The sequence below is a fragment of the Coloeus monedula genome, assembly GCF_965178545.1.
Source record: "Coloeus monedula genome assembly, chromosome: 4".
Classification (NCBI taxonomy): domain Eukaryota; kingdom Metazoa; phylum Chordata; class Aves; order Passeriformes; family Corvidae; genus Coloeus; species Coloeus monedula.
The window spans coordinates 43,322,257-43,344,211 of record NC_138784.1 but is presented as its reverse complement, the minus strand read 5'-3'; the positions used below and the strand labels follow the sequence as shown (position 1 = coordinate 43,344,211).

The following is a 21,955-nucleotide window of genomic DNA, read 5'->3' as shown; positions in this document are numbered from 1 at the left end:
CACTAGGTGTTAGCATTCAAACCGATACCAGGAGCTTCCATTACTTCTAGGTCATTAAAGCCTGAGTATTACGTGCATTATGCATATGTTGCAGTCCTTCATAGCACAATACAAAATATATTAGTTTTCATTCCCTGCACTGTCTTTATGCAAAGGGAGGAGAAATGGAAAAATGTCTTATTCAAGAAAAACCTGAATACCACATGCAAAAGAAAACAGCTTACAAGACATAAATATAAAATATCTAAGACTTCTTAGAATACATTTGCTGTCAAAATCACACTGCAGGCAAAGGATACTAAATTAAATATTCTGCCTGTATCCTCATGGACTCAAGCAAGTGATGAGGTCCATGAAATTTGCTACAAAATAAGCTTCAACACTGCTATTCTAAGCAGTCTGAATGGCACTGGGAATATCAAATCTCAGTACCTGTTTTAACAATGTTTAAATACGTCTGGAAGCAATGCCTTTCAGTATGCTGTCATAAATATCTTTACATCTTGCATTTAAAGCAGTCATTTATACATGACCTTCAAAGTACATTAGCACATTAAGTCTTGCTTAGCTAAATAGGTGTAGAGGAAAAGCTGGCAGATGGGGGGGGTATCAACCAGTTCAGCAAGTGTCTATTTGTTTTCCAGTTCTTATAGCAAAGACACTGATCAATCTTTCCAGTACTGAAGTTAGTAATGAATTTTTTTTTTCCAGTTACTGAGTTTCTGGTCACCTTTACTTACTCCACAGATACATTCCCTCCCCTTGCTTAATTATGCAGGTTTTCATTTCTGGCCTAGCCAGTTTTATATTATAGATACAGAACCACAGAATGGTTGGGGTTGACAGGGATCTTAAAGACCATCTACTTTCAAGCCCCTGCCATGGCTGGAGACACATTCCACTAGACCAGGTTGCTCCAAGCTGCATCCAACCTGGCCAGGGGTGGGGCAACCATAGCTTCTCTGGGCAGTCTGTTCCAGCATCTCACCATGTTTGTAGCAAAGAATTTCTTCCACATATCTAATCCCAACAGTCCCCCCATTACCTCATTTGTAATTTAAAATGTAAACTCCAAAAAGCATCAAGTAAGAAACTATGCTGTGAGTCTTCATGGATCTGACAAATCTATAAATATTCATTCATCCCACATACTCACACTCCCCACACTTCATTTTTGGTACCAGCACACCTCAACTCTGCAGCACTATTTCATTTTGATTGTATGTCACCTCTCTTCACCCTCACCTGTCTTCATCCAAGCCACTTCCTACGGCCTGAGTTTTCTGCTCCCCATGTTATATTAATTTAAGGCTGAGATCTTACAAGGAGAGCCACAGGGACAGGACTCTGAGACAGCCCCACAAGTTTCTCCAGCACCCAATTCTATCATTTGCCTGCAAGCCTCTCCCATTCCCTCCCTTCCCACACCACGATGGCAATGGTTATGGCTCCCTTTGGTTCTTCATCAACTGAAATATCCAGAAATTCTTATGAGTCATAAGGCTCCTGTGATTGCTTCCCCAAGACCCTCTGAAGAAAAAACTGCAGCAAACCACCTTCTCCTGCACAGAAATACGACCTAGCATCCCTTCCCTTCCCTTCTGAAACACCATTTGCCAAGGACAATGACAGGAGAGTGATGTGAGCTACCAGGTCTGCTGAACAGTCACCTCCTTTTCTTCTTCCCATAAAAACCACTGGGAACAGCCTCTAGCCCCTTCAGCAACTGGTAAAAGCTGCTGATCTGCTCCAAAGGGCAGATTTCCTTTCCACCTCTTCCAACTCCTCCCTTGCAACTCAGAAACAAACGTGTCTGTCCCACACACCTTCTTCCTCCAGTTTTCTGTCCCCTTTCCCACACATACTATGACAGGGAAATACTGCACAGGCAGATAGATTTTGTACAACACTTTATTTACACTGCTGAAGACCGGGAACCAGTTCTGGCAACAGTTTCTTTTGTGTTACTCAGGCTGAGGAAGTAAAAATTACATGTTATTACAAGGTCACTGTCCCACAGAAGGAAGCACACCAACTCTCTGAATACTGTCATTTGCAACTTTGTCCTGTTAAAATGGAATTCGAGCTGCAAAGGGTAACACTCTTAAAAAAACAGGTGCCCTCCAGCTGCTGGTATATTTGCAACCCCTGTTATTTTCCAGTGGCAAAGAGCACATTCAGCTTTTGCAAGTGGTTCTGCAGTCAGACCAAGACCTCAGGTGAAAGGCAGTAGCACAGATACTCGCAACAGACTAATACATAGTTAGAGCAAAGCATGGAAGGCTCCATTTGGCACGAAGTGGAAGTCAGAGCTTGTATTTCAAGAACAGAACGTGCTTATATGATTGTAAAAAATTAGCATTTGCAGAGAGGCAAGACAAGTTACCACAACCTTCTGTGGGAGAGAAAGGGAATCATTAAAAGACACGTTCGCAAAGGTATCTTTCATAGTTCAATCTTAACAGAAACCAACATTTTGACTTAAACTCCCTTTTAAAACAAACCTGATGATGTTATACATTACAGTGTCAACTAATGACCTTGCTTTACTACACTTATATATACATCCGTTCCCCTGAACCCCCGTGAAAGTGCGTGCACAACTGCATAGCTAACAGTCAGAAGAATCCTGCAATGTAAGGCTAGAGGTACAGCCAATTTGACTCCCTTATTGTATTTGGAAACCCTGATTTCCAAATTAAAGCACTTTCAGGGTAACTAGAAAATATACTTTTTCCAACCCTGCAGCCTAAAAGTGGTGAAAGAATGAGGTAAACATACTGCATAGGCTATATATTTAAATCCAAATCCCCAAAGTGTTTTGGCTTAATTATGAAATTATTTAAAACTGAACAGAGAGAAAAAATAGTTATAAAAATCTGAAAACAAATCTAGGTTGACATTAACTGCAAATTAGACAATAAATAATTTAGAAAGGGCATTTCTTCCTGTCTTTTTCTTCTTATTTTTTAAGTCAGCCAGAAAAAAGTACAAATTGAAAAGAGCCTTGGTGCTTTTTCCATGGAGCTGTTCCTTCTAGAACACCTGCTCAAATTCAGCTTGTGTGCTTCAGTTAGTCTGAGCCAGGACTGGGCTGACACTGTCACAGCACTCCAGTGAATACCAGCCTTTCAAGCCATGCTGCAGCTTTTCTTGCCCAGCCCAAGTCCTGGAGCAATGACCAAGCTTTACAACACAGGGCCTTTAGAAAAGACACCAGTGCTTAACTGAGTGTCAGAGAGCTCAAATAGCATTTTAAAACATTTGAAAACTAAATTATAATTAACAATAATCACTTTTCTGATTCTCATATTTTTATTTAAAATGTGTCTTTGCAGGTCCACTTTTTTTAATATTCCCTTGCATCAGTGTTTATTTCCCAGAAATCATTCCTGTCAGGCAATACAGTTTTCTGAAAAGATAGTATCTTCCATCCTCACCACATTTTCAATAAACTCTGTAGAAGACAGTCGATGATCAGACTAAGATAAAGTGCATATATTCCTTTCTGATACAGGCAACAAAATTGTGGACTGAAAAAATTAATCGTACTGAAAACCACACCAAAAAAACCCACAGTGGCCCTTCAGCACCCCCCGATTAAGTTTCCCTACGGCGTACTGCCCAAAAATACTTTTCTTCAAGTGTTTGTTAGCTTAAAAAAAAAAAAAAGGAACTTACAACATTTTAAAAAATGGTTCCTTTTCAATTACACTCTGAGAAACTACAGCTCCCTCAAGGCTGGCATACTGCCTTGACAACTTGTAAGTAGTTTGTATTTCACCCTTTGGATCCAGGTTTCAAGCTTGCAAAAGCTTTGGAGTTCTTAAGGGAATGTGAAATTTCATTGAGAAAAGAGATAAAATGATAGTCCCTTTCTGACTTCTTGGACTCAAAAATAACTACAATGGTAAAGTGAGGTTCAGGGCGAGTCAGAAAGTAGGTGCTTTGGACTTTGTCATCGTAGAAGTGAACAACCTTCTCCAAACTGTTGAGGTCAGAGGTTCTATCAGTCATAATCATGATCACATTGGGCCAGTGCATAACAGGCCTGTCACTGGGCAGGGACACCACTGCAGGATACTGATCCACTCCTTTTGGGGCTTCCCTGTATGAATGGGGGTGATGATAACCATGTCCCTGAAAACTCTCTGATCCACGATTGTCAAAAATTAAGGAAACATTGACAGCATCATACTTCCGGATGAAACTGGAAATTTTCCCAAAGTAATCAGGATTTGTTTTAGCAGTCAAAGTTTTCATTTCAGATGCTGTTGTCTGTCGACTAAGGGCCTCATGAAAGTAAAAGCTAAACTTGGCAAGGAGAATGTTTTTGAGCTTCATCAGCCAGAGGAAGAGATGTGGAGGTTGCACAGCCTTCTGAGACTGCCCTCCAAACAGGTGCTTCTTGGTCTCCCGCTGTTTCTCAAAAATTTGGCCCCAAGTCTGTAGCTTTGTGTGAGCACTGTGCAAGTTGACCAGGGATGGAAGGAACTTCCACTCTGAGATCTGAGCCTGAGCCTTTAAGAGGTGTGCAAGCACATCTACCTCCAGCTGGAAACTGCTTTCAAGAGGACTGAGGATTGGATGATGAAATCTAGAAAACATAACATTAGTCAAGACATGAGAACTGCTGTACACAACGGTGAAATCATCAGATATTATTTGCCAGTTAACAGACAAAATATCAAATATCAAAGCAGAGCAAAGTGTAAACAAACAATAATATTCCTTATTTAAATAACAGTTCTGTCTACATAATTACGGTAAATATTTTCATGAACTGCTTCACATCTCACAAAAAACACCACCTGCCAGACATTTCTCTATCAAAGTAAGGCAGTTGTATTCCATCAGTTCAGGAACAATCACTGTTTATCTTAATCCATGAACTACTATATAACACCATTTCTTTTTAAATTCAGGTGATCCTGATCCAATTTAAAATGTCTTCCGGCAGTAATATATGCCTTGATGGCTCTGGAATAGCAGTAAGATATTAAGTTAAATCAAAGAATTATGTTATGAATCTCTTGTTCATATAGGGAAGCTATGAGGAAGTCAAGCCGAGCTTGGTTTTGCTTTTTTAGTAAATCACAATAAAATTGCCAAGAAAAAATAGTAACTGGAACCATAACCAACTCTTTATCTTCTCACTTTTTTTCCCCAGACATTTAGAAAAAATAATACAGATGCAGTCTACGTCTCTTCCCATGATACTCCTATTATTTGCAAACATCATCAATAATAACATACTTAACTGGAACCATGAAAAACTGTAATGTAAAATTTCTAGCTTTAGAAAAAATGAGCCTTCAGCAAATACAGAAGTGGCTTTTTTAGTAAATGTGTTCCCTCATTGGCATTTAGGACTCTTAAAGAGGTCTCTAATAAAGAACAATGAAAAGTTCAAGGACAAGACTTGATGAGGTTTCCATTTAAGTAAAGACAGATTCACCTTCTCACTTCAGAAAAATATCTTGGGTCTTGTTATTGGTTTAAAACAATAAAGTTTACACAGAATTTTTCCAACTTTTAACAGCTCATCTTCAGCCAAAACTAAAGCAAAGTCATTATTCCCATCAGCTTCCAGGACACAACAAATAACATCTGTTTTGGAAATAGCTGGTTCAAAACCAAAACAACTTCATTTTGTTGTGGATCAGAAGCGAGAATGAAAATTTCAGGCTTTTCATCCCCTCTCCCTTCATGACTTTTTCTCTGACTTTTCCTCAAGTTCTTGTCGAAACATTAACTCCTTGGCTTGTGAAAAATGTCTGCCAATTTTATCACTATCTGTAACCATCTCTTTTTTTTGGAAGCCACAATTTGTATCTTCAAGGATTTGTTATTAAGATGCAAGTCCAAATTGGGCTGAGAAGTCCAGAGCATATTTACATTCCTTTGAACAAACAAGAGTCAACTAAAAATAATTTCTAACAGTCATTAAATATCTCCAATGGTTTTGGCATTCACCAAAACCAGTTTTGCTGTGGTATTTTAAGACAGTACAGAAAGCACTACACAACATTATCTGTTGCAGACAGTTCCATCAAATGACACACAGCACAGCGATTTAAACACATTTGCAGTCAGACCAAGAAAGTTTTCTTCAATCTTAAAAGCAATTTAAAAATCCTTACTAAGGCACAACTGCCAAAGTCTCCTAGATTAAATTAACATTCTGATGTACAGCTTCCCACTTCTACTTTGCTTCATGGCTTTCTTAACGTTTCATTGTCCAGCAGGATTTGCTAAACTGTTTTAATCCAAAAATACACACCTTAGCCACAGCTGAGAAGCTTGATATGATTGCAGAGTAAACTGACAAGTTATGTACTACGTGTATCTGCTGTAATTGAGTTTTATAACGTAGAAGCATCCAACTGAGCTGTGTCATGTAAAACAGACAAGTTTTTACAATATTTCATAAGCCAGAGTGTTAAAGTTTAAAAACACGTTGGAAAATTGATTTTTTTCCTCCTAACCATTCTTGAAAGCAGAGGGATGGTAGCTGTGTTTTGCAGACTGTGAAGAAGCCACATTTTCTTTTTCCTTCCACAGATCACACATTCATGCACATATTACCCAATGCTGACTAGATAAAAAACATTAAACACTTTAAAAAAATTTTATCAAAATAGGTGTTATAGTTACTTATTCATTTTAAACTAAGCTTTTAAATGATCCTGCTTCTGATGCTGCTTTAATTATTGAAGATCCCACCCAAACCAACAGTTAAAAATTTCAGGAGAAGTTACTTCTCCAGATGTATTCTAGAGAAAAATGGAAAGGAAAATATCTAGTATTGGCCATATACAAGTCAGCAATAAGTAGTAATAAAATCATAACAAAATAGCTTTTCAGATGGCATTTCAGATACAAACAATATGTCTCGTTAACAGTCAATTCTGCTGTTCCTTCACCAGCAAACAGGTATTTCCTCTACATTATCTGACCAGCTATTTTCACATATAAAGGAAAGAAACCAAGGCCAGAACCTATCTAAAAAAACACACATCCTGTCTGGCCTTAGCACAGCTGGCTGAAATAATGGCACAAATCCTCAGCTATGAGTGAGGAATATACTGACAGAGGGAAGAGGCTGTGTAAGGATGTGTTTATTTGATCTTTCACCTGTAAAGCAGAAATGCCTTGCAGCCAGTACATATCAACATAACACACCCCAGAAACTGATCTGAGCTATGAAGAAACTAAAAGGAAGGACTAAAGGAATATATCATTTTACCCACTGTTTCAGAAATATTCTGTAGGCCACTGGGGAGGAGCACACTGCAGGTACTGAATTAGTTCTGACAGCATCTTAGATTGTCTCCATCTTAAAGATTGCTTGTTAACCCAAAGCATGATCATCAGTATTTTTTCCAGGGAGACATTACTTATTTTTTTAAAGATGTTATAATACATATAGTTACATAATATATATTATATAAACATATTATATAACATATAATGCCTTAGAAGTACAAACGTATCAGTGAAATTTATTTAAATAGCATAGTAAAACATTTTGTATGCACGTAAATCACTTCATCAAAGTACAAATTTCAGTTTTCAGATTTTTTAACAGTTCTGTTGATTTAGCACATGCTCAGAACAGATGGCAGTGGTTACTGTACAACAGAAATCAACTTCTCAAAAAAACACCCAAACAAAAAAATGCCAACAAAAAACCATCCAAACCCCTAAACTTACTTCCCTTTACTCCTTAATGTGTATCACATCAAGGAAAATATATCTAAGTTTCAAGCTTTTATTGGACTAACAGCCCTGATATTTTAAGTGGTCAGAAGCTAAGAATTGCAAAACATCATTAGTAAGATCATATAGACTAGTTTTGATTTTCAGGTTGCAAAATTATGTAGCAATTTGCCAAAGTTATCCCTAAAAATATAAGGGAATCAACTGCAGTGCTTCAATTTGAAATATGAGAAAGCAGCACTGAATTATTTTGATTTTTCCTAGGTGAACACTTTAAAAATCATAACTGAAAAAAGTAAGACCTGTGAATATTTTCCCCAAAAGTCTTCTTAAACACTATTTCACTAACAAAGATTTTAAAAAATGCAACCACATCTGACAGTTAACTTCCTACAATGGCTACCTTTTTTGGTTTAAAATGAAGAGGTAGAATTTGAGTGTGTTGACAAGCATTCAAAAACTCTCTTTTAAACTGCCATCATTTTCAAGGCATGTAAGTTAGATGTGAAATACCCCTCCTACCCTCATCTAGAAACCTCCTGGGATTTTTTAACAGGAACTATTAAATCTTAACTTCAAGCAACCATATTGGCAGGGACCAAAGGCTCAGAGGTGCTCCTCCTAGTGGCTCCAAGACCCCTCAAGAGAAGTGGTAACAGAGCACCCTAAAGCCCTCCCAGGTAGGCCAGAGAGTTGTGGTGTAGCTTTTAGATCTAAGCAAACATATATTCTAGCCTAAAAAGTAAAACTGTCACACAAGTATTTGCTTTATTTATGTCACTTTTACTGAAGTCCACATGAAATTAAGGCTTGTTTCTGCTCCCCTGCCAAAGAAAAAGTGCAAGAAGCCTTGCATCTTATAAAAGGAAAATCACTCTTCCTCTCTTCTTAAAACGAACATGCTGCTGGCCAACACAGACTTCACACATGAATTCGTGAAGGGACTGTGCTGTTCAGCAGTCAAAGGACAGTAAAGTCTTTAGGTTTGCTTTGAACGTCAACATCAGGTATTACAGATCACGTGTCTGAGTACATACTGCCAGCAAAGAAGCACTGACCTTGAACTGTATTTCTTTAAGATGGATTCCAAAATGTTTACCAGTTCCTCAGAGTTAATGAACTTTTGGGTGCTGAGCGTGTACATTTTTTCATAGAAGTCAGCAATTTCCATCCGAGCCTGAACAAAAAAACAGAGCTGTTCAGACAGGTGAGAAAGCAGCTCTTCCAAGTGAGGAGCTGTTCCTCCTAGTGCATTGTGACCCGTCGCCACCACCTTCTTCAGCTCATTATGCAGAGATGTGTAGATGGTTCGGATGGAGTCCTTTCGGCTGAAGAATGACTGACCACCTGTTCAGATAAATATGGAGGTATTACCAAAATCCAGGGACAGCAAAGATAGACAGCAATACTGGAAAATTCTTGTACTTGTGATTATATATCTAGTTGTTTGTAAGTATGGTTTAATTACAGTACTTCTTTTAACAAAGAAACAAAATTCAGTGTTTTATTCTGCAAGTAACTGAATTACAGAGCATATGCTGAGAAGAACTTTATATAATTTCATGCAAGCTACACTTGTCCCACTTCATGTCTCAGCAGCCAATGGCTGCTTCAAAACAACAACTCCTTCACAGCTGCCTCAGTTACGACATGACTTTTAAGAAACCCAGGGTTCAGTTAAATTTACTGCTATGATATATGACCTAGAAATACTGTTATCTATGTAAGTCAGAAGAATTAAGTCATCATGACTTGACTGATCAAATCTTAATAGCCTCCACTCCTATTAATAACTCTAGATCTTTCCCAGAGAATTCCCTTAACAAGCCCTCTTCAATCGTGAAGCACTTAAATTCACGAAGCAACCTTTAAATGGGAACCATGTGACATCTGTGCGTACAAATCAAATGTTTCTTAATGTCACTATAAACCAGAATTCAATGGGAAAAAATCACGCTTTATCCCAGTGAGACCACAGTGCAGATTAATCCATAACTAAAACCCGAAGGGAGGGAGGGAGAACAAGAAGTCATCTGTGCCCCATTCTACCTGCTCAACACTATGAGGAATTTAAAAAAGAAAGGAAGACAGGAGCAAAGGGTCAAAATAAAAGATATTTAACTTTGACATTATGGAAAGGCTGTACAAATGTACTAGCCTTATTTCATAGCTTCTATTTGCAGAAGACCTAAGGTGCCATTCTGGCACTCAACAGCTGCAGCAGAGCAAAGACCACAGGGATTGAGTCTGAATTTTTTAAAGATTCCAAATTCAGGTTCCACTTTGAAACCACTTATAAATTTTGTAGTGGTGGATAGCTCTTTCCACATTCCTTTTACACACACAGTGTTCAAAGGTGACCACTGACATTTGAGGTAGAAAGGTAGAGAATTGGCTATCATAGTGAAACAGCTCCAATTGTAAGACATGAATAGCCCCCTGGACACGGGCAAGAGAAAGAATAATCTATTGTAGTTGTTCATAAAGTAAATAAATAAACAAGCAAAACTCTGCCCTTTCTGTTGTCACCTTTATCCTTTCTGCAAGCACCAAATTCACCCTTTAAAGTCAGCCTTATAGACAGAGTTTTGGCTGTAAAGATCTTATAAATAGTTCCAAGTCACCACTTAAACAACAAAGGCGGATTTTCTTGATGGTTTAATGAGCTATGCATCAGACTCATATCCTTTGATCCATTTCCCATGCCCATCTGCAGTTCAAAAAGAAAATAAGCAGCTTTGCCCAAAGGGTAACGTCATGGAAGCTTGTTCTGTGCCAGTTTGGGATTTTTCTGTTCACTTACTGACAAAACACAAAGCAGCTGAGATCGTGGCCAAAGCTTTCTGAGATCCTGCAGTATCTGCATAGATAACAACTCCTAGGACGCTATCTCCAGCCCCGAGTACTTACATATCCACACCTCTAATATAAGGTGAAAAAGCTTTAACGCTTTGGTTACCCCAGTAAGCTCATCTTTACCGATATCTAAGCCAGAGCATCTCAACACAGAAACACCTCTGCCTAAATCTGGGGAAGGGCGGGTAGGTACCCTGCCCGCCAACGAAGAGATGCATCGACTGGCACAATAGCCAGTGTGCCACCTGCACGGCACCTGTCCTCTCGTTCATTCTTTAAGGGCAGCACAAATGGCACAGCCGATTTCTCAGCGGGCCCACGGACACTCACTAACCCAGCACTCGTCTTTCAGGCGCACATGCACGCACCCGCCGAGGCAGGGCCCCCAGAGACCTCGAGTACGCAGCACCGTGCAAACACCGGCTGCCAGGTGACCTCCCAGCCGCCCGCTCCGCACCCGCGGAGCCCAGCGCGGGGCAGGCCCCCAGCCCGAGGCCGGCGCGGCGCGGGTTGGGAGAGCCGGTCCCTCCCTCCCCGGAGCGGTACCTAGCTTCTGTCCCAGGAAGGTCATGCTGTGATAGGCCTTCTCGGCCGCCGCCAGGTGCGCCAGCCCGGCCAGCAGCGCCAGCCAGCTGGACCCCGCGCTCTTGTTGGCCTCCCGCTCCTTCTCCACATTGTCCTTGGCCTTGTCGTAGGAGAAGATGCCTAGGTGGGAAAAGAAGGTCTCCAGCACGGCCTGCTCCACCGGCACCGGCGCTCCCAGCGGGATCGACTCCCCCATCCCGCCCGGCGCCTCCGCAGCGGCCGCGACTTCCGCGTCCGGCGCCCGCCCGCCCGCGCGAGGGAACACGTGACCCGCGGGGCGGGGAGCGGCCTGCTCGGGGTCACGTGACGGGCCGGGGCTCGCGCTGCTGGCGGGCGGGCAGCGGAAGGGCCCGGGAGCGCCGGGCCGTGGGACCGCCCGCTCGCTCGCCTCCGCCCTGCGTTTCATGCTGTAAGCTTGAAGCTGAAACCCACTTTCCTGCTGAGTTGTTCTTTCCGTTAAAAAAAGCTCTAAAATCCAAAGTCTGAGGCCGTTATTCTCATCTGACTCCCACTGGACCTTCCAGCTACTTAGGGTTTAGTTTCTCCCTCCCTTGCGACTGGGAGATTGTGGATTGCCCACATTAATCCCATTTTCTTCAGTTCATATTTCAGACGCAAGAGCTGCCTGAACTGATTCTCCGTGGAGGCGATGAGGAGCACAAGGCTGAGCCACACGGCCAGGCAGTAGAAGGGAAGCTCGCTGTGGCAGTACTGGCTGGTCCCAGTTCCGCAGAACTACCCGCCCTTGCACTGATGCAGCTCCCCTCCAGGTTGAGTTGCAGCTCTCCAGCTAACCCAGAATGAACACACTCCTAGTTTCCTCTCTGCACAGTATTTCCCTGCACTCTTAACAGCACCTGCAGCTGCTTTTAGGCTGACATTTGGACAAAACACAGCATCAGCTCTTCAACACTACTATGACCTGTGTACTAATTTAAGTGGCTGCCTGCCTCTTGTTCAGGAAACACCATCACTGAAAATGGGTATCAGATGCAAGCACCAGCTTTAGGTATGAAGCAGCCTTTTAAATAAACCCTAACTACACAGTGTCTGCAAGCTTCTTACTGTAAGCGAAGTAGCCTGAGGATTTGGGCTTGGATATAAAAATTGTCACAATTTTCATTCACTGGTCTAATAAAAGGATAAATCTGCCAAGCCCTTCATCACTTTTCTAAACACAGGCACCTCTGTATGCATACTTGTGAGCTTATTAAGTACAGTGTGCAACATCCCTGAAAAGATTCAGTTTAGAAATAAAATTTTGGATTTAAATGCTTAAAATTTGAAGCAGCTTAACTGAATTTATGAGGTCTTTATTCCTACAGCTGACAAGTCTGAGTTCTGCATGCACCAGAAGGTGCCTTCTTCCTGAATTCAACTGTTCACTTTGTGTGCCAAAAGAACAAAATGGATGTAGGATTTTACAGCTGCTCGACAACAGACTTCTCTGACCTGGAAAGTTGGTTATTAAAATCTGATTTATTGATGGGATATTTTGGTAATTTAAGTCAGCACCTGAAACACTCACCTGTTCAAGGCAATCACAGCTGTAAATAGTAGGCTGCCAATGGTTTACAGAAAATAAAAGAGTAAGAAGGGGGACTCCTAGATAATCAGAACACCATCTCCAAAAGACAACTGGGAGTGAAAGGTTCCAGTAAGACCTTTATTGCAACACAGAGTTGACAACATGTTTTTGTATTTAATAGAAAGTATTTGGTCTCTTGGTAGTGAAACGTGGTTTGTGCTGACGACGCAGAACTCTGTGTGGCAGCGGGAACTTGATCTTAGAATCCTGCAAGAAAAGTGTTTCTATGTTAATTGAGGTATTAGATAAACAACAGAAAACAGTTTGCAATAAATAGCCAAGTTGCATTCAGTAACTAACTTATGCTTAGAAAAGTAATCCATCCACAAATTAATATATACTTCAGAGGACTTAACAAACACCTTAATTCTGCATTCTTTTTTTCAAAGTAATGCCAGTAAGAGGCATGTTTTCTGCACCATAACATGCATTTGCTTTACTGTGACTTTCTTCCAAATACTTCTAGCAGTAGCAGCTTTGATCATAATATACCATAAACATATGCACCAAAGTTTGGTTCCTGCCATATTTCTGGCTGCAAAGCAAACCTATACCACACAAGAGATCCCCTCTTGAGTCCAGCATTAGACCAGGACCCACTGGCCACTGCAGTGTTGGCTCACTTACATGGAACTGCTTGACTGCTGGTCTGCGGCACTTGCTGGCAGCAATTTCCTCAACCTTCATGATCTGAATAGAGTGAGCACGGGCACGATGACGGGCTCCCATATCACGGTCTGGAACAACAGAACTCATTAAAAATAAATTTCATTACATTTTCAGTTTAAGAATCTGACAGCCTTTTGTTTAAGAAATGTTCATAGTGCCATCTACAACTTTTAAAATTTCTGATCAGCTGTAATTAAAATCACAGTTTCTAATATATTGAAGTGATGGCAAAAATATCACAAAACCAACAAGCAACAGCAAATTCTTCCTTTAAGTTCTAAGTAAGCTCCTCAACAGGAAGTGCTATCTTACTCTTCTTGTCCAATTTCAAGTACACACAGACATAAGATACCTAGGACTACTTAATCTCTTCCAAGAGAAAAAAATCCTGTGATTCAGAATGAACACTGAAATACAATTACTGGAAAGACACATGAACTCCAAAACAATTTCCCTTCCAGCAGGAAGGTGCAAGTAAAGGTATGACGTGAGGTTATCTTTACTTTTATTGAAATTGACCAGCAATAGAACCATGAATTGATGTTCATCCCACATAATCAGGCTTTCAGAATAGGAGGAAGCATCTGTACCTGGGCTACCTGAAAATTCCTCGATTCAGCAGTGCAAATCACTGGCTTCAAATCACATCCATTGCTAGTTCCATAAGGTATGTCTGCTGAAATACTAGTGTTTCCCATGAAGATCTAACACACCTATTAAAAACTTACCTGTCACGACTATTCTTGAATATAAAAGTATCAATCATTATACCATGAAAAATAAGATTCCTAGGTCTCTTAAGCAATCCTTCAGTATATTAATTAACAGGGATTATCATACGTTAATGTAGAACCTTAAATTTCACTTTCAACAGCACTTCAGCTTTTGAAAGGCGACAAGATACATTTAATATTTGCACACATGACAAGAATATCATTATTAAGAACAATATTCTTTGGGTTTTTATGTGCAATCTGTAGTGCTTCTAACACCTTGGAGTCAAATATCAACAGCACCAACTATACAAATAGTCTATCCCTCAAGTACTTCGCAAAGCAGACTGAAATCAGGACAAACATTAATTCTCCCTGAAATGAGACAATGAGATCTTGGAGTAACAATTGGGTTTTTTTCCTGTTAAAAAAAAAATTTCCTGATTTTTTTTTAACTTGTTCTCCAAAGGACAGATGCTAGTATGTTCCACATGATCTCTGAAATACTCTACTCACAAGACTTGGGAAGATGACTACCTTAAATCAACACAGTGCAGGAAATACAGCACCTAAAAAGTCATTAAATTTTCAGTTTGTATAGCAAAACTCATTACTAGAATTGTAGAAAGACACACCAAAATGAAGTGGGAATACTTTCCAGTCAGAGAAACTGTATAAAGAGAGGTAACAAGTCAGATACCACATGGATAACAGATAAACATCTATGGAATATCTGGCAACTTCCTCCTTTATTTTTTCCAAGTGTTTCAGCTATTTTACCATGGATTAAGTCAGCATGCTTTACACCTAGTTTGAGATTTAATCTTCTGCTTATATTTTATAACTCAACAGTCACATATACTCACAGCACTGAGTGACAGCACCCGCAGTGGTCAAATCTCTGTATTCCCTGTACATGTTGTGGGTTCCACTACGAGAATCATAGCGCAACCAAATACCAAAATTTTTTACCCGCAGAGGGGACTTCTCATACACCTGGAATTACACAAGAACATGGTAGTAGTTAGAGATGATGTACTATCACCATTTTACAATTTTAATAATAACTATTTCAGAGCTCTAACAAAACCACTGTTTTAAGTCTTACTGTCAAAAAACAACTCCTTCCCCTTACCAGCATAGCTGGATTTAAGTTTTGGTAATTGAGAGTGGAAAACTATAGTAATTCAAAGAAAAATACAAGATTTCAGCTCTAAAGAGTGTTCTTTAGGTATCAAGATACAGGAGTGTAAGCATATAAACATCCACTTTCCCAGGGTTATGAATATCCAGATGCTTGTTAAAAGGTATATGGCACAATGAACGAAGTCTAAGAACAAGAGAGCAACACTGAGCGAAACATGGCTCATAATTCTGAAGCAGTAAATAAGTTTCTATTTAGTTTACAGGACAGGTACCACTACATTCAAAAATCAAACTTGTCACTCCTTTTCACAGCAACTGGAAGATGAATGGCTTTCAACCTCACACCCAATAACTGTGATTCCTATAAAATCCTTCCACATAAACCTGCTGGAATTCCATAAGACCCTCCCACGTTTTTAGGTTTCTAATCCTTCACCTGGCCACAGTACACAATCTCTCCAGAAGACTTCTTCATCTTCTTCAACTGAGAAACAAAGTACCAGAACCGGGACTTGGCGACGACATGGTTCGGAGCGAAGATCCGCATGCGATACAGAGGAGGCGTCGTACATTTCGGCGTGGGCAGGCAGCGCCCGACCACCTTGTACTCCCGCAGCTGGAGGAACACGAAACACAGGCGGCCCGCAGAGTGAGCGAGCACCACCATCGCGCCCACCCCGCGCCGAACCCGCCGCAGGTTCCGCGGCTCCAGAAAGGAACAGCGCGACGAGAGGAACTCAATCCAGAAGCGGAGAGAGCCCCTTGCGCCGGGCGGGTCGATCTCCCCGTGGATCTCCCCGCGATGCCGCCCGCCAATCTGGGCCCGCACCAGGCGGGAGCGGCGCCGCCGCCATGTTGGCCCCTCGGCGCCTCACGAGCCAGGCGGCGCCGTTCGGGCACGCATGGGCCGCTCTCGAGCGCTACAACGCACCATAGCCACCCTGCCGACGGCCACGTCGGCCCCACTCCCGGCCCCGGCTGCGCTCGCCGGGCCCCGGCCCCTACTCACGGTGCCCGACGCCTTCATGGCGCTCCTCCGCCGCGGCCCGTAGGAAAGGAAAGGGACGGCCGCGTGCTCCGCCGCCTCACGTCAGTCACCCGGCCCCGCCCCCGGCGGCCCGTGCGGCGATTGGCTGCGAGCAGCGCACGATTGGAGGAGGCTGCTGTCAGTCTCCGCGCGCGGCCTGGCTTCCGGGCTGGCGGCGGCGCGTGGCCCGGCCCGGCCGGCGCCCGTCCTGCCCCGTGCTCTGCCCGCAGCCCCGCCCCGGCCCCGGCCCCGGCCCCGGCCCCGGCCCCCTGTTCCCATCGCCGACGCTGCGGGCCTGCATGGTCCCGATAGGAGAGCTGGCTGTGCGTGACTCCGTCTCCCGCCAGCCCTGCTGGCATTGGCGCGGAGGACGTGGCAGGGAGGCTCCAGGCGGAGGCACCGCATTCCCCTCGGGGCAGTAGCCGGGAGCGGAGGGCTGTCGGGGGAACCTCTCTCGCCCGTCGTCCCCTGGGAGAGCGAGGTCACTGACTACCGTGAGGTTGCTCCTGCGGATCGCCCCCACGCACTGAGTTCCAGGGGATCCTTCTGTTTTGCGGCTGGTCCCGCCGGGCCATCGCTCCCCGGTGCACCGTGAGCGGGCAGCGGCTCTGCTGGCAGGACAAGCAAGTGTCTCTCGAGCTTTGGGCGCCTCACGCCATTGAGAGCTGCGCTGTCGTAGCCACGGGACAGGAGTGGGTTTTGCCTTGAAAGATAGTGCAACTGCAGCGCGGCTGGGACGGGTTTGTAATGCAGTTGTTCGCGTTTAGGTCGGTTTTAAGTCTGGCCCGACGGCCACGCGGGCGTGTGATGACGCAAATCCCGGTACACGGCGCTGCGTTGCGGAGCCCTGTGCGCAGGAGCCCAGTGCCACATGTGCAGACATAACTAGATCGCTCCTCACGGACAAGCCCCCGCCAGCGCGGGCCCTGCCCTGTGCGCGTCCCCAAGCAGGTCGCTGCGGCCGCTACTGCGGAGCTCGCACCAGCGGCCCAGCCCCGCCCCGCCAACATAGCATGATTTCCAGATGCTGGAGGCAGTTCGGGGACGGGCTGGGACAGCCCCAGTTTATTCCGCCGGTGCGGTCGGTTTTACAGCGCTGTCGGCCGTACCGAGGTGGGGGGTGGGACTACGGCTCCCAGGTTGCCCCGCGGCCGGGCACATCCCGGCGTGCCCCGCGGCCGGCCGGCTTGGCGGAGAGGGGCGGTTCTGTTTCTCCCCCTCCTTCTCCTCCTCCCGCCGCCAGCCGTGGCGGCGCGGCCGGCTCCGCTCTGCTCCGCTCCCTGTGCTCGTGGCGGCTGCGGAGCCGTTGGGGTGGGCGGGAGCACTGACGGCGGGGATGGAGCACTGACCGGGAAGGTACCGGCGGGGGGGCGCGGGCAGGATGCGACACGCGGTGCGGCTGACTCAGCCCGGGGGGGAAGGGGCAGTGTGGGCTGAGCTGGCGGCGCCCGCGGGCTCCTGCGAGTCCCCCGGCCGGTTTCCTCAGCCTGGGGCCGCCTCCCCAGCAGCCGAGGGGCTCCGGGGAAGAGGGGGAGGCGCCTCCGTGTCCGCCTGGCCCCGCTGCTGGGGGACAGCGGGGGCCGCAGCCGGCCGGGCCCCGCCGATCCCGCCATGTGGGTGCCACGAAAAATATCTGTTTTTCTCTGTAATACACGCTGCAGTCTGTGGTGAGGTTCTGTTTGCGGGAGCTGCCGCCTCGGTGGCTGTCCATCCGCTGTGGTTCCGGTGGGGGAAGGAAGAAATCGTAGGACGCCAGCGTGAGGGGAGGGAGGGACCTCCCCGCACCTCCATATTCCGCTGGTCCCGGCGTGGTCGGAGCGGTGGGTCCCCGCCGCGGGTGGGAGGGCTGGGTCGCTCCCAGGGGCCTGGCACGGCGTTGGAGAGGTTTAAGGACAAGCGGGCAGCTACGCCGCCGAGCTGGACGCGGGGGGCTGTGAATTCCCGACGCCTGCCCCGGCTGCGTTGCGGAGCGGCGTTGGCTCTTCCCAGCCACAGGAGACCGGGCTCTGACCGAGTCTGGGTCGGGGGCAAGGAGGCCTTACTCCTTACGGGGAATTCCTGCCAGTAAAACTGTGCCTAATCTTACTTTCAGAAAGAAAAACTTTTCTAGTCCAGTTGAAAAGTTGTCGAAGTAGGAGTAAGTTACACAGCTGTTGGCTTTAACCGCGTGTTGGGTCAGTGTAAAGGGTCTGGAGCCCAGAGGCTGTAAATGTGCCCAAGGTTTGCAGCAAGCAAAACCGCAAAAAAGATGGTAGAAGATGAATTTTAATGTCTTTGTTTTATTAGAGAGACAACTTGAGGAAATTCAAATGAGGCACGCCACTGGCTCCCCCTGTGCTATCACATCTTGTAAATACTTAAAATGACTGCTGCACATGAAGCTTTCTTTAATTGCACATTGTTCCCGTGGTTAGCATCTGTAGTTAAAATGCCCTGAATGCTTTCATTCTTTCACTATTGGGGTATATCTGGATCGAAGTTACACACTTTGACAACATTTGTATTGTTGATTGAGCAGTCTTCCCCACTTGAAGTGGGTTGACTTTTTTTTTTCCTCCTCCTCTTCACTATGAAAACAATCTTTACTATTAAATGCATTTTTAAGTATTTAGTAGGGGAAAGGGAATAAAGATGAGACATACCTGTATGACTTCACTGGTAAGGAGCTGCATCCTCATAATTACTGTAAGATGAGTTTGCCACCCGACATGGTGTACTGCTTAACAACAACAAAAAAATCTCTGAGTAAATAAGACAATACTTTCTGCACATCTGCATATTAACTATTGATGTTATCAATTGGTTTTATAAATAAAACTTGGTTTAATGACATACTTGATGCTATAGCTAAGTGCATTTTGCAATGCATTTTGTGAATTATTAGTACTATTGAAATCACAGTTCAGTTTTGCTTTTGAAGTGTAACTGGCTGGTTAAATAGATTCGTGGTAGAAAAGCTACCTGCTTAAGTAAAACCATGAGGCATGAAAAGCTATTTTATTAGCTTTTGCAAGAGGCTTATTCAAATATTTCATCTCATTGATTGTCTTTTAAAGTTGGCTAGTCAAGATGAAACTGAGCAAAGGCTATATGATAGAAGTTGAAATTTTAAATACACTCATGAGGCATTTAGAAAATGAGTAGAACTGACTGGCATTGCTGTTAGCAATGACAAGTGGAGAGAATACATGTTTGAGTCATATTATTTTTAATAGCAAAATTTGTCATCCAGGTATAAATCATCTGCCAGAAAGATAGTAATGTGCTGATATCAGCAGGCAAATATGCGAAAAAAATGCTTCTGTATATTAAATAGTTGTGTAACTCTGGACCAGACTCTAATCAAAAGATGCTATTAAAAAAAAAATCATTTTCCCTAGAGCATTTTATTTTTTTTTTTTTTATCTGTCTCTTCTGGATACTGATTATGCAGAAAACAGGTTGGGGGCTGGGAATGCAGAGGGAGAAGACTCAGCACAGCAAGTTTAATCCCTAAAGATTCTGCCCCTGAGGGGGATCACTGTGACTAAGGCAGTCTGTGAGGCTTCTTTTACCACGAGTCATCGCTTTGTTCCAGACTTTCTGGTTTCTATACTGCCGAAACCTGCAAATTTTTTTGTATGAACTCAGTTTTACTTATTAAACTGCTTTTCATTATCCACTTTGGCATAGTGTATTCTGTCTTGACTCTTCTATAAAAGTCTCTAACCACATTAAATTCTGGGCTCTCCTTTTCAGTTCTGCTTGCTGTTGCTTGTCACTGTGCCACCTTTCTTCCCGTGGGGGAGGGTGAACAGTAGAGCATGCATGAGATGCAATACTAAGAAATTCGAAGTTCTACCCATGGGTATGTAGGCAGCTTCAAACCACAGCTCCTTTGTATTTCATCTCTTCCTCTTGTCTCTTCCTTTCCTCTACCTCCTACATACTTATGTAACAAGGCCTGATTTCAGCCTAATTAACTATGTTACCATGGGGGGGATGTGGGGCAGAGATGTGAAGGATAGATGGATTTTTGTCCCCTCTTGTTGTTTAACAGCATCCTAGTATTTGACAGAGAAGTTTTAAATTTTTTAAATTCTCTGTGTTTTGCTATAGCATTGTGGAACAGCCTATAGAGGCAAGCCATCTTTAGAACAGTTGTCTAGCTCACTTGTTAATTTTACACTGAATTTCCTAAATAAAAATCATTGCCAATGAATCAGCACCCATCAGTAGGAACAGAAAGCTTTTGTTAACAACTCAGTATGGTGTATTTTTTGGTTAATTTCTAAGATGCTTGTATGTGCTTGCCTTAGAAGAAAGACCTCCTAATGACTTTGCCCCCACCATGGGAAATACTTTGTAAGTGGGTTTATGAAGCATCTTAACTATATTGGAGTTTAGTAGTGGGTTTTTGTTGGTTTGGGTTTTTTTTTTCAGTTTTGTGGCGGGGGAAAAAAACCTGTGGTTTTTCACTGAAGGAGTAGATTTATGCGTATGTCATATCTTGCTGAAACTCCTGCATGCTTGAAATTCAAGCCTTTCAGTTGAATACATAATGCCATCTTTCTGTTAACTAAGTTTTCAAGAGAACTGAAATATATGAAGACTTTAAAATTTCCTTATTCAGTACAAAATACAGTACTGTGAAAAGTTGATTAGAGGACTTAGAATTCTGATAGCTGTATCAGAAGTATGTGCATTCATGTTTAGTTGGAGTACATTGTTTGGGGTTTGTGGGCCAACTTGTGTCATTGTTGCTGTCCTGGTTTTAATTTTTCTAGTTCTGCTGAGCAAATAAACTTTCTTTATTTGCAGATGATTGTATTTTCTCCTCTAGAAGAAGTGGGCAAAGCAGTTAGGAACAGGAAACAACGAGTATAGCAATAGAGATGGATGAACAAGCCCTTTTAGGGCTAAATCCAAATGCTGATGCAGACTTCAGACAAAGAGTATGTAATTAATTCCTTTTCTCTCTAATAACTGGAGGTGGTATTGCAGTGCAAAATTCTCATGTCTTCATGGGCTGAGGGGGTTTGGTGGGTTTATTTTGTAAGCCAGTGCATAGGGTTTGTGGTGGCAAGTACGAAACAAAGCCATGTTGCAAACTTGTAGGCTGAGGGTTGTGTATTATCAATTCTGTTGCATTTCAGTTTAATTGCACTTAACATGCATAGAATTTATTTTTCTGGACTCTGACTATTTAAGTTTTTTCAATTCTTTGTAGCTGTTGCTCAACTCGTTACATAGCTTCTCATGGAATGAAAATCAGCCACAGAAAACAATTTGCTTGAAATTGGCCTGTTGATTCTTGGATAATTTTTTTAACTATAATTTTAATGGATTACCTAGCTTTAGTGTCTTTTTAATGCAATGTGTGGGTTTAATTGTAGTGAAGCTTGTGTTACTTTAGGTTAAGAAAGTAATCATGGTATGTGGGTAACATTTACTGCGTAAGAGATGCTCTTATGAAAAGAAATTATTATTTATATAACTATTTATTGAGTAATTATCTCTGCTTACTGATTACCATGTTGATTTAACTGTCTACAAAGTAACTTCTAGTAAAATCTTTCGGTAACAAGGATGTTAATACCATGGTTTTATGTTTGTAAAACAAATCCTAGAATGTTTAAAACAGTTACAAATGTGGTTTGATTTGCTAAG

General features: G+C 43.1%; 3 protein-coding genes across 10 annotated transcripts in view; 1 reads left to right on the top strand and 2 right to left on the bottom strand.

The window, feature by feature from the left end:
- Positions 1-1,895: 1,895 nt before the first annotated feature.
- On the bottom strand, positions 1,896-11,360 carry KICS2 (KICSTOR subunit 2). 2 transcript variants are annotated; one of them, XM_082280808.1, is made up of 4 exons: positions 11,125-11,360; positions 8,996-9,069; positions 8,781-8,917; positions 1,896-4,597 (listed from the first exon to the last, which is right to left on the bottom strand). In XM_082280808.1, exons 1-4 carry the CDS (start codon positions 11,357-11,359, stop codon positions 3,781-3,783), a joined length of 1,263 nt encoding a protein of 420 aa, XP_082136934.1. In that variant the 5' UTR covers position 11,360; the 3' UTR covers positions 1,896-3,780. The 2 variants fall into 2 exon arrangements, with proteins under 2 accessions (XP_082136934.1, XP_082136933.1); XM_082280807.1 differs by having other exon boundaries at positions 8,781-9,069.
- A 1,448-nt stretch (positions 11,361-12,808) lies between these two features.
- Positions 12,809-16,356, bottom strand: RPL18A (ribosomal protein L18a). Its single transcript, XM_082279811.1, has 5 exons — positions 16,289-16,356; positions 15,716-15,895; positions 15,000-15,129; positions 13,379-13,488; positions 12,809-12,958 (listed from the first exon to the last, which is right to left on the bottom strand). The coding sequence occupies exons 1-5, from the start codon at positions 16,304-16,306 to the stop codon at positions 12,866-12,868; spliced, it is 531 nt and encodes a 176-aa protein (XP_082135937.1). The 5' UTR covers positions 16,307-16,356; the 3' UTR covers positions 12,809-12,865.
- A 213-nt stretch (positions 16,357-16,569) lies between these two features.
- Positions 16,570-21,955, top strand: part of XPOT (exportin for tRNA) — a 28,683-nt gene continuing 23,297 nt past the window's right edge. Inside the window, exons 1-3 of one of the 7 annotated variants that reach the window (XM_082279535.1) lie at positions 16,570-17,046; positions 20,045-20,153; positions 21,107-21,240. In XM_082279535.1, coding sequence (XP_082135661.1) covers positions 21,181-21,240 — 60 coding nt within the window. In that variant the 5' untranslated portion in view covers positions 16,570-17,046; positions 20,045-20,153; positions 21,107-21,180. Of the gene's footprint in view, positions 17,074-17,548; positions 17,663-18,105; positions 18,127-19,369; positions 20,154-21,106; positions 21,241-21,955 lie in introns of those variants that run through there. The other 6 variants (XM_082279533.1, XM_082279538.1, XM_082279536.1 and 3 more) reach the window with 6 other exon arrangements.

What these genes read in the sequence shown, in the direction of transcription:
- KICS2 (XM_082280807.1), bottom strand. Translation starts at nt 11,359, where the DNA reads ATGGGGGAGTCGATCCCGCTGGGAGCGCCGGTGCCGGTGGAGCAGGCC. An exon ending in CTTCCTGGGACAGAAGCTAG is followed by an intron (nt 9,070 to 11,124) that starts GTACCGCTCCGG and finishes TTATCTGAACAG; the next exon opens with GTGGTCAGTCATTCTTCAGC. An exon ending in TTAAAGAAATACAGTTCAAG is followed by an intron (nt 4,598 to 8,780) that starts GTCAGTGCTTCT and finishes TATGTTTTCTAG; the next exon opens with ATTTCATCATCCAATCCTCA.
- RPL18A (XM_082279811.1), bottom strand. An exon ending in GGGTGCTGTCACTCAGTGCT is followed by an intron (nt 13,489 to 14,999) that starts GTGAGTATATGT and finishes CTGTTGTTCCAG; the next exon opens with ACCGTGATATGGGAGCCCGT. An exon ending in CAGCAGTCAAGCAGTTCCAT is followed by an intron (nt 12,959 to 13,378) that starts GTAAGTGAGCCA and finishes CTTTTCTTGCAG; the next exon opens with GATTCTAAGATCAAGTTCCC.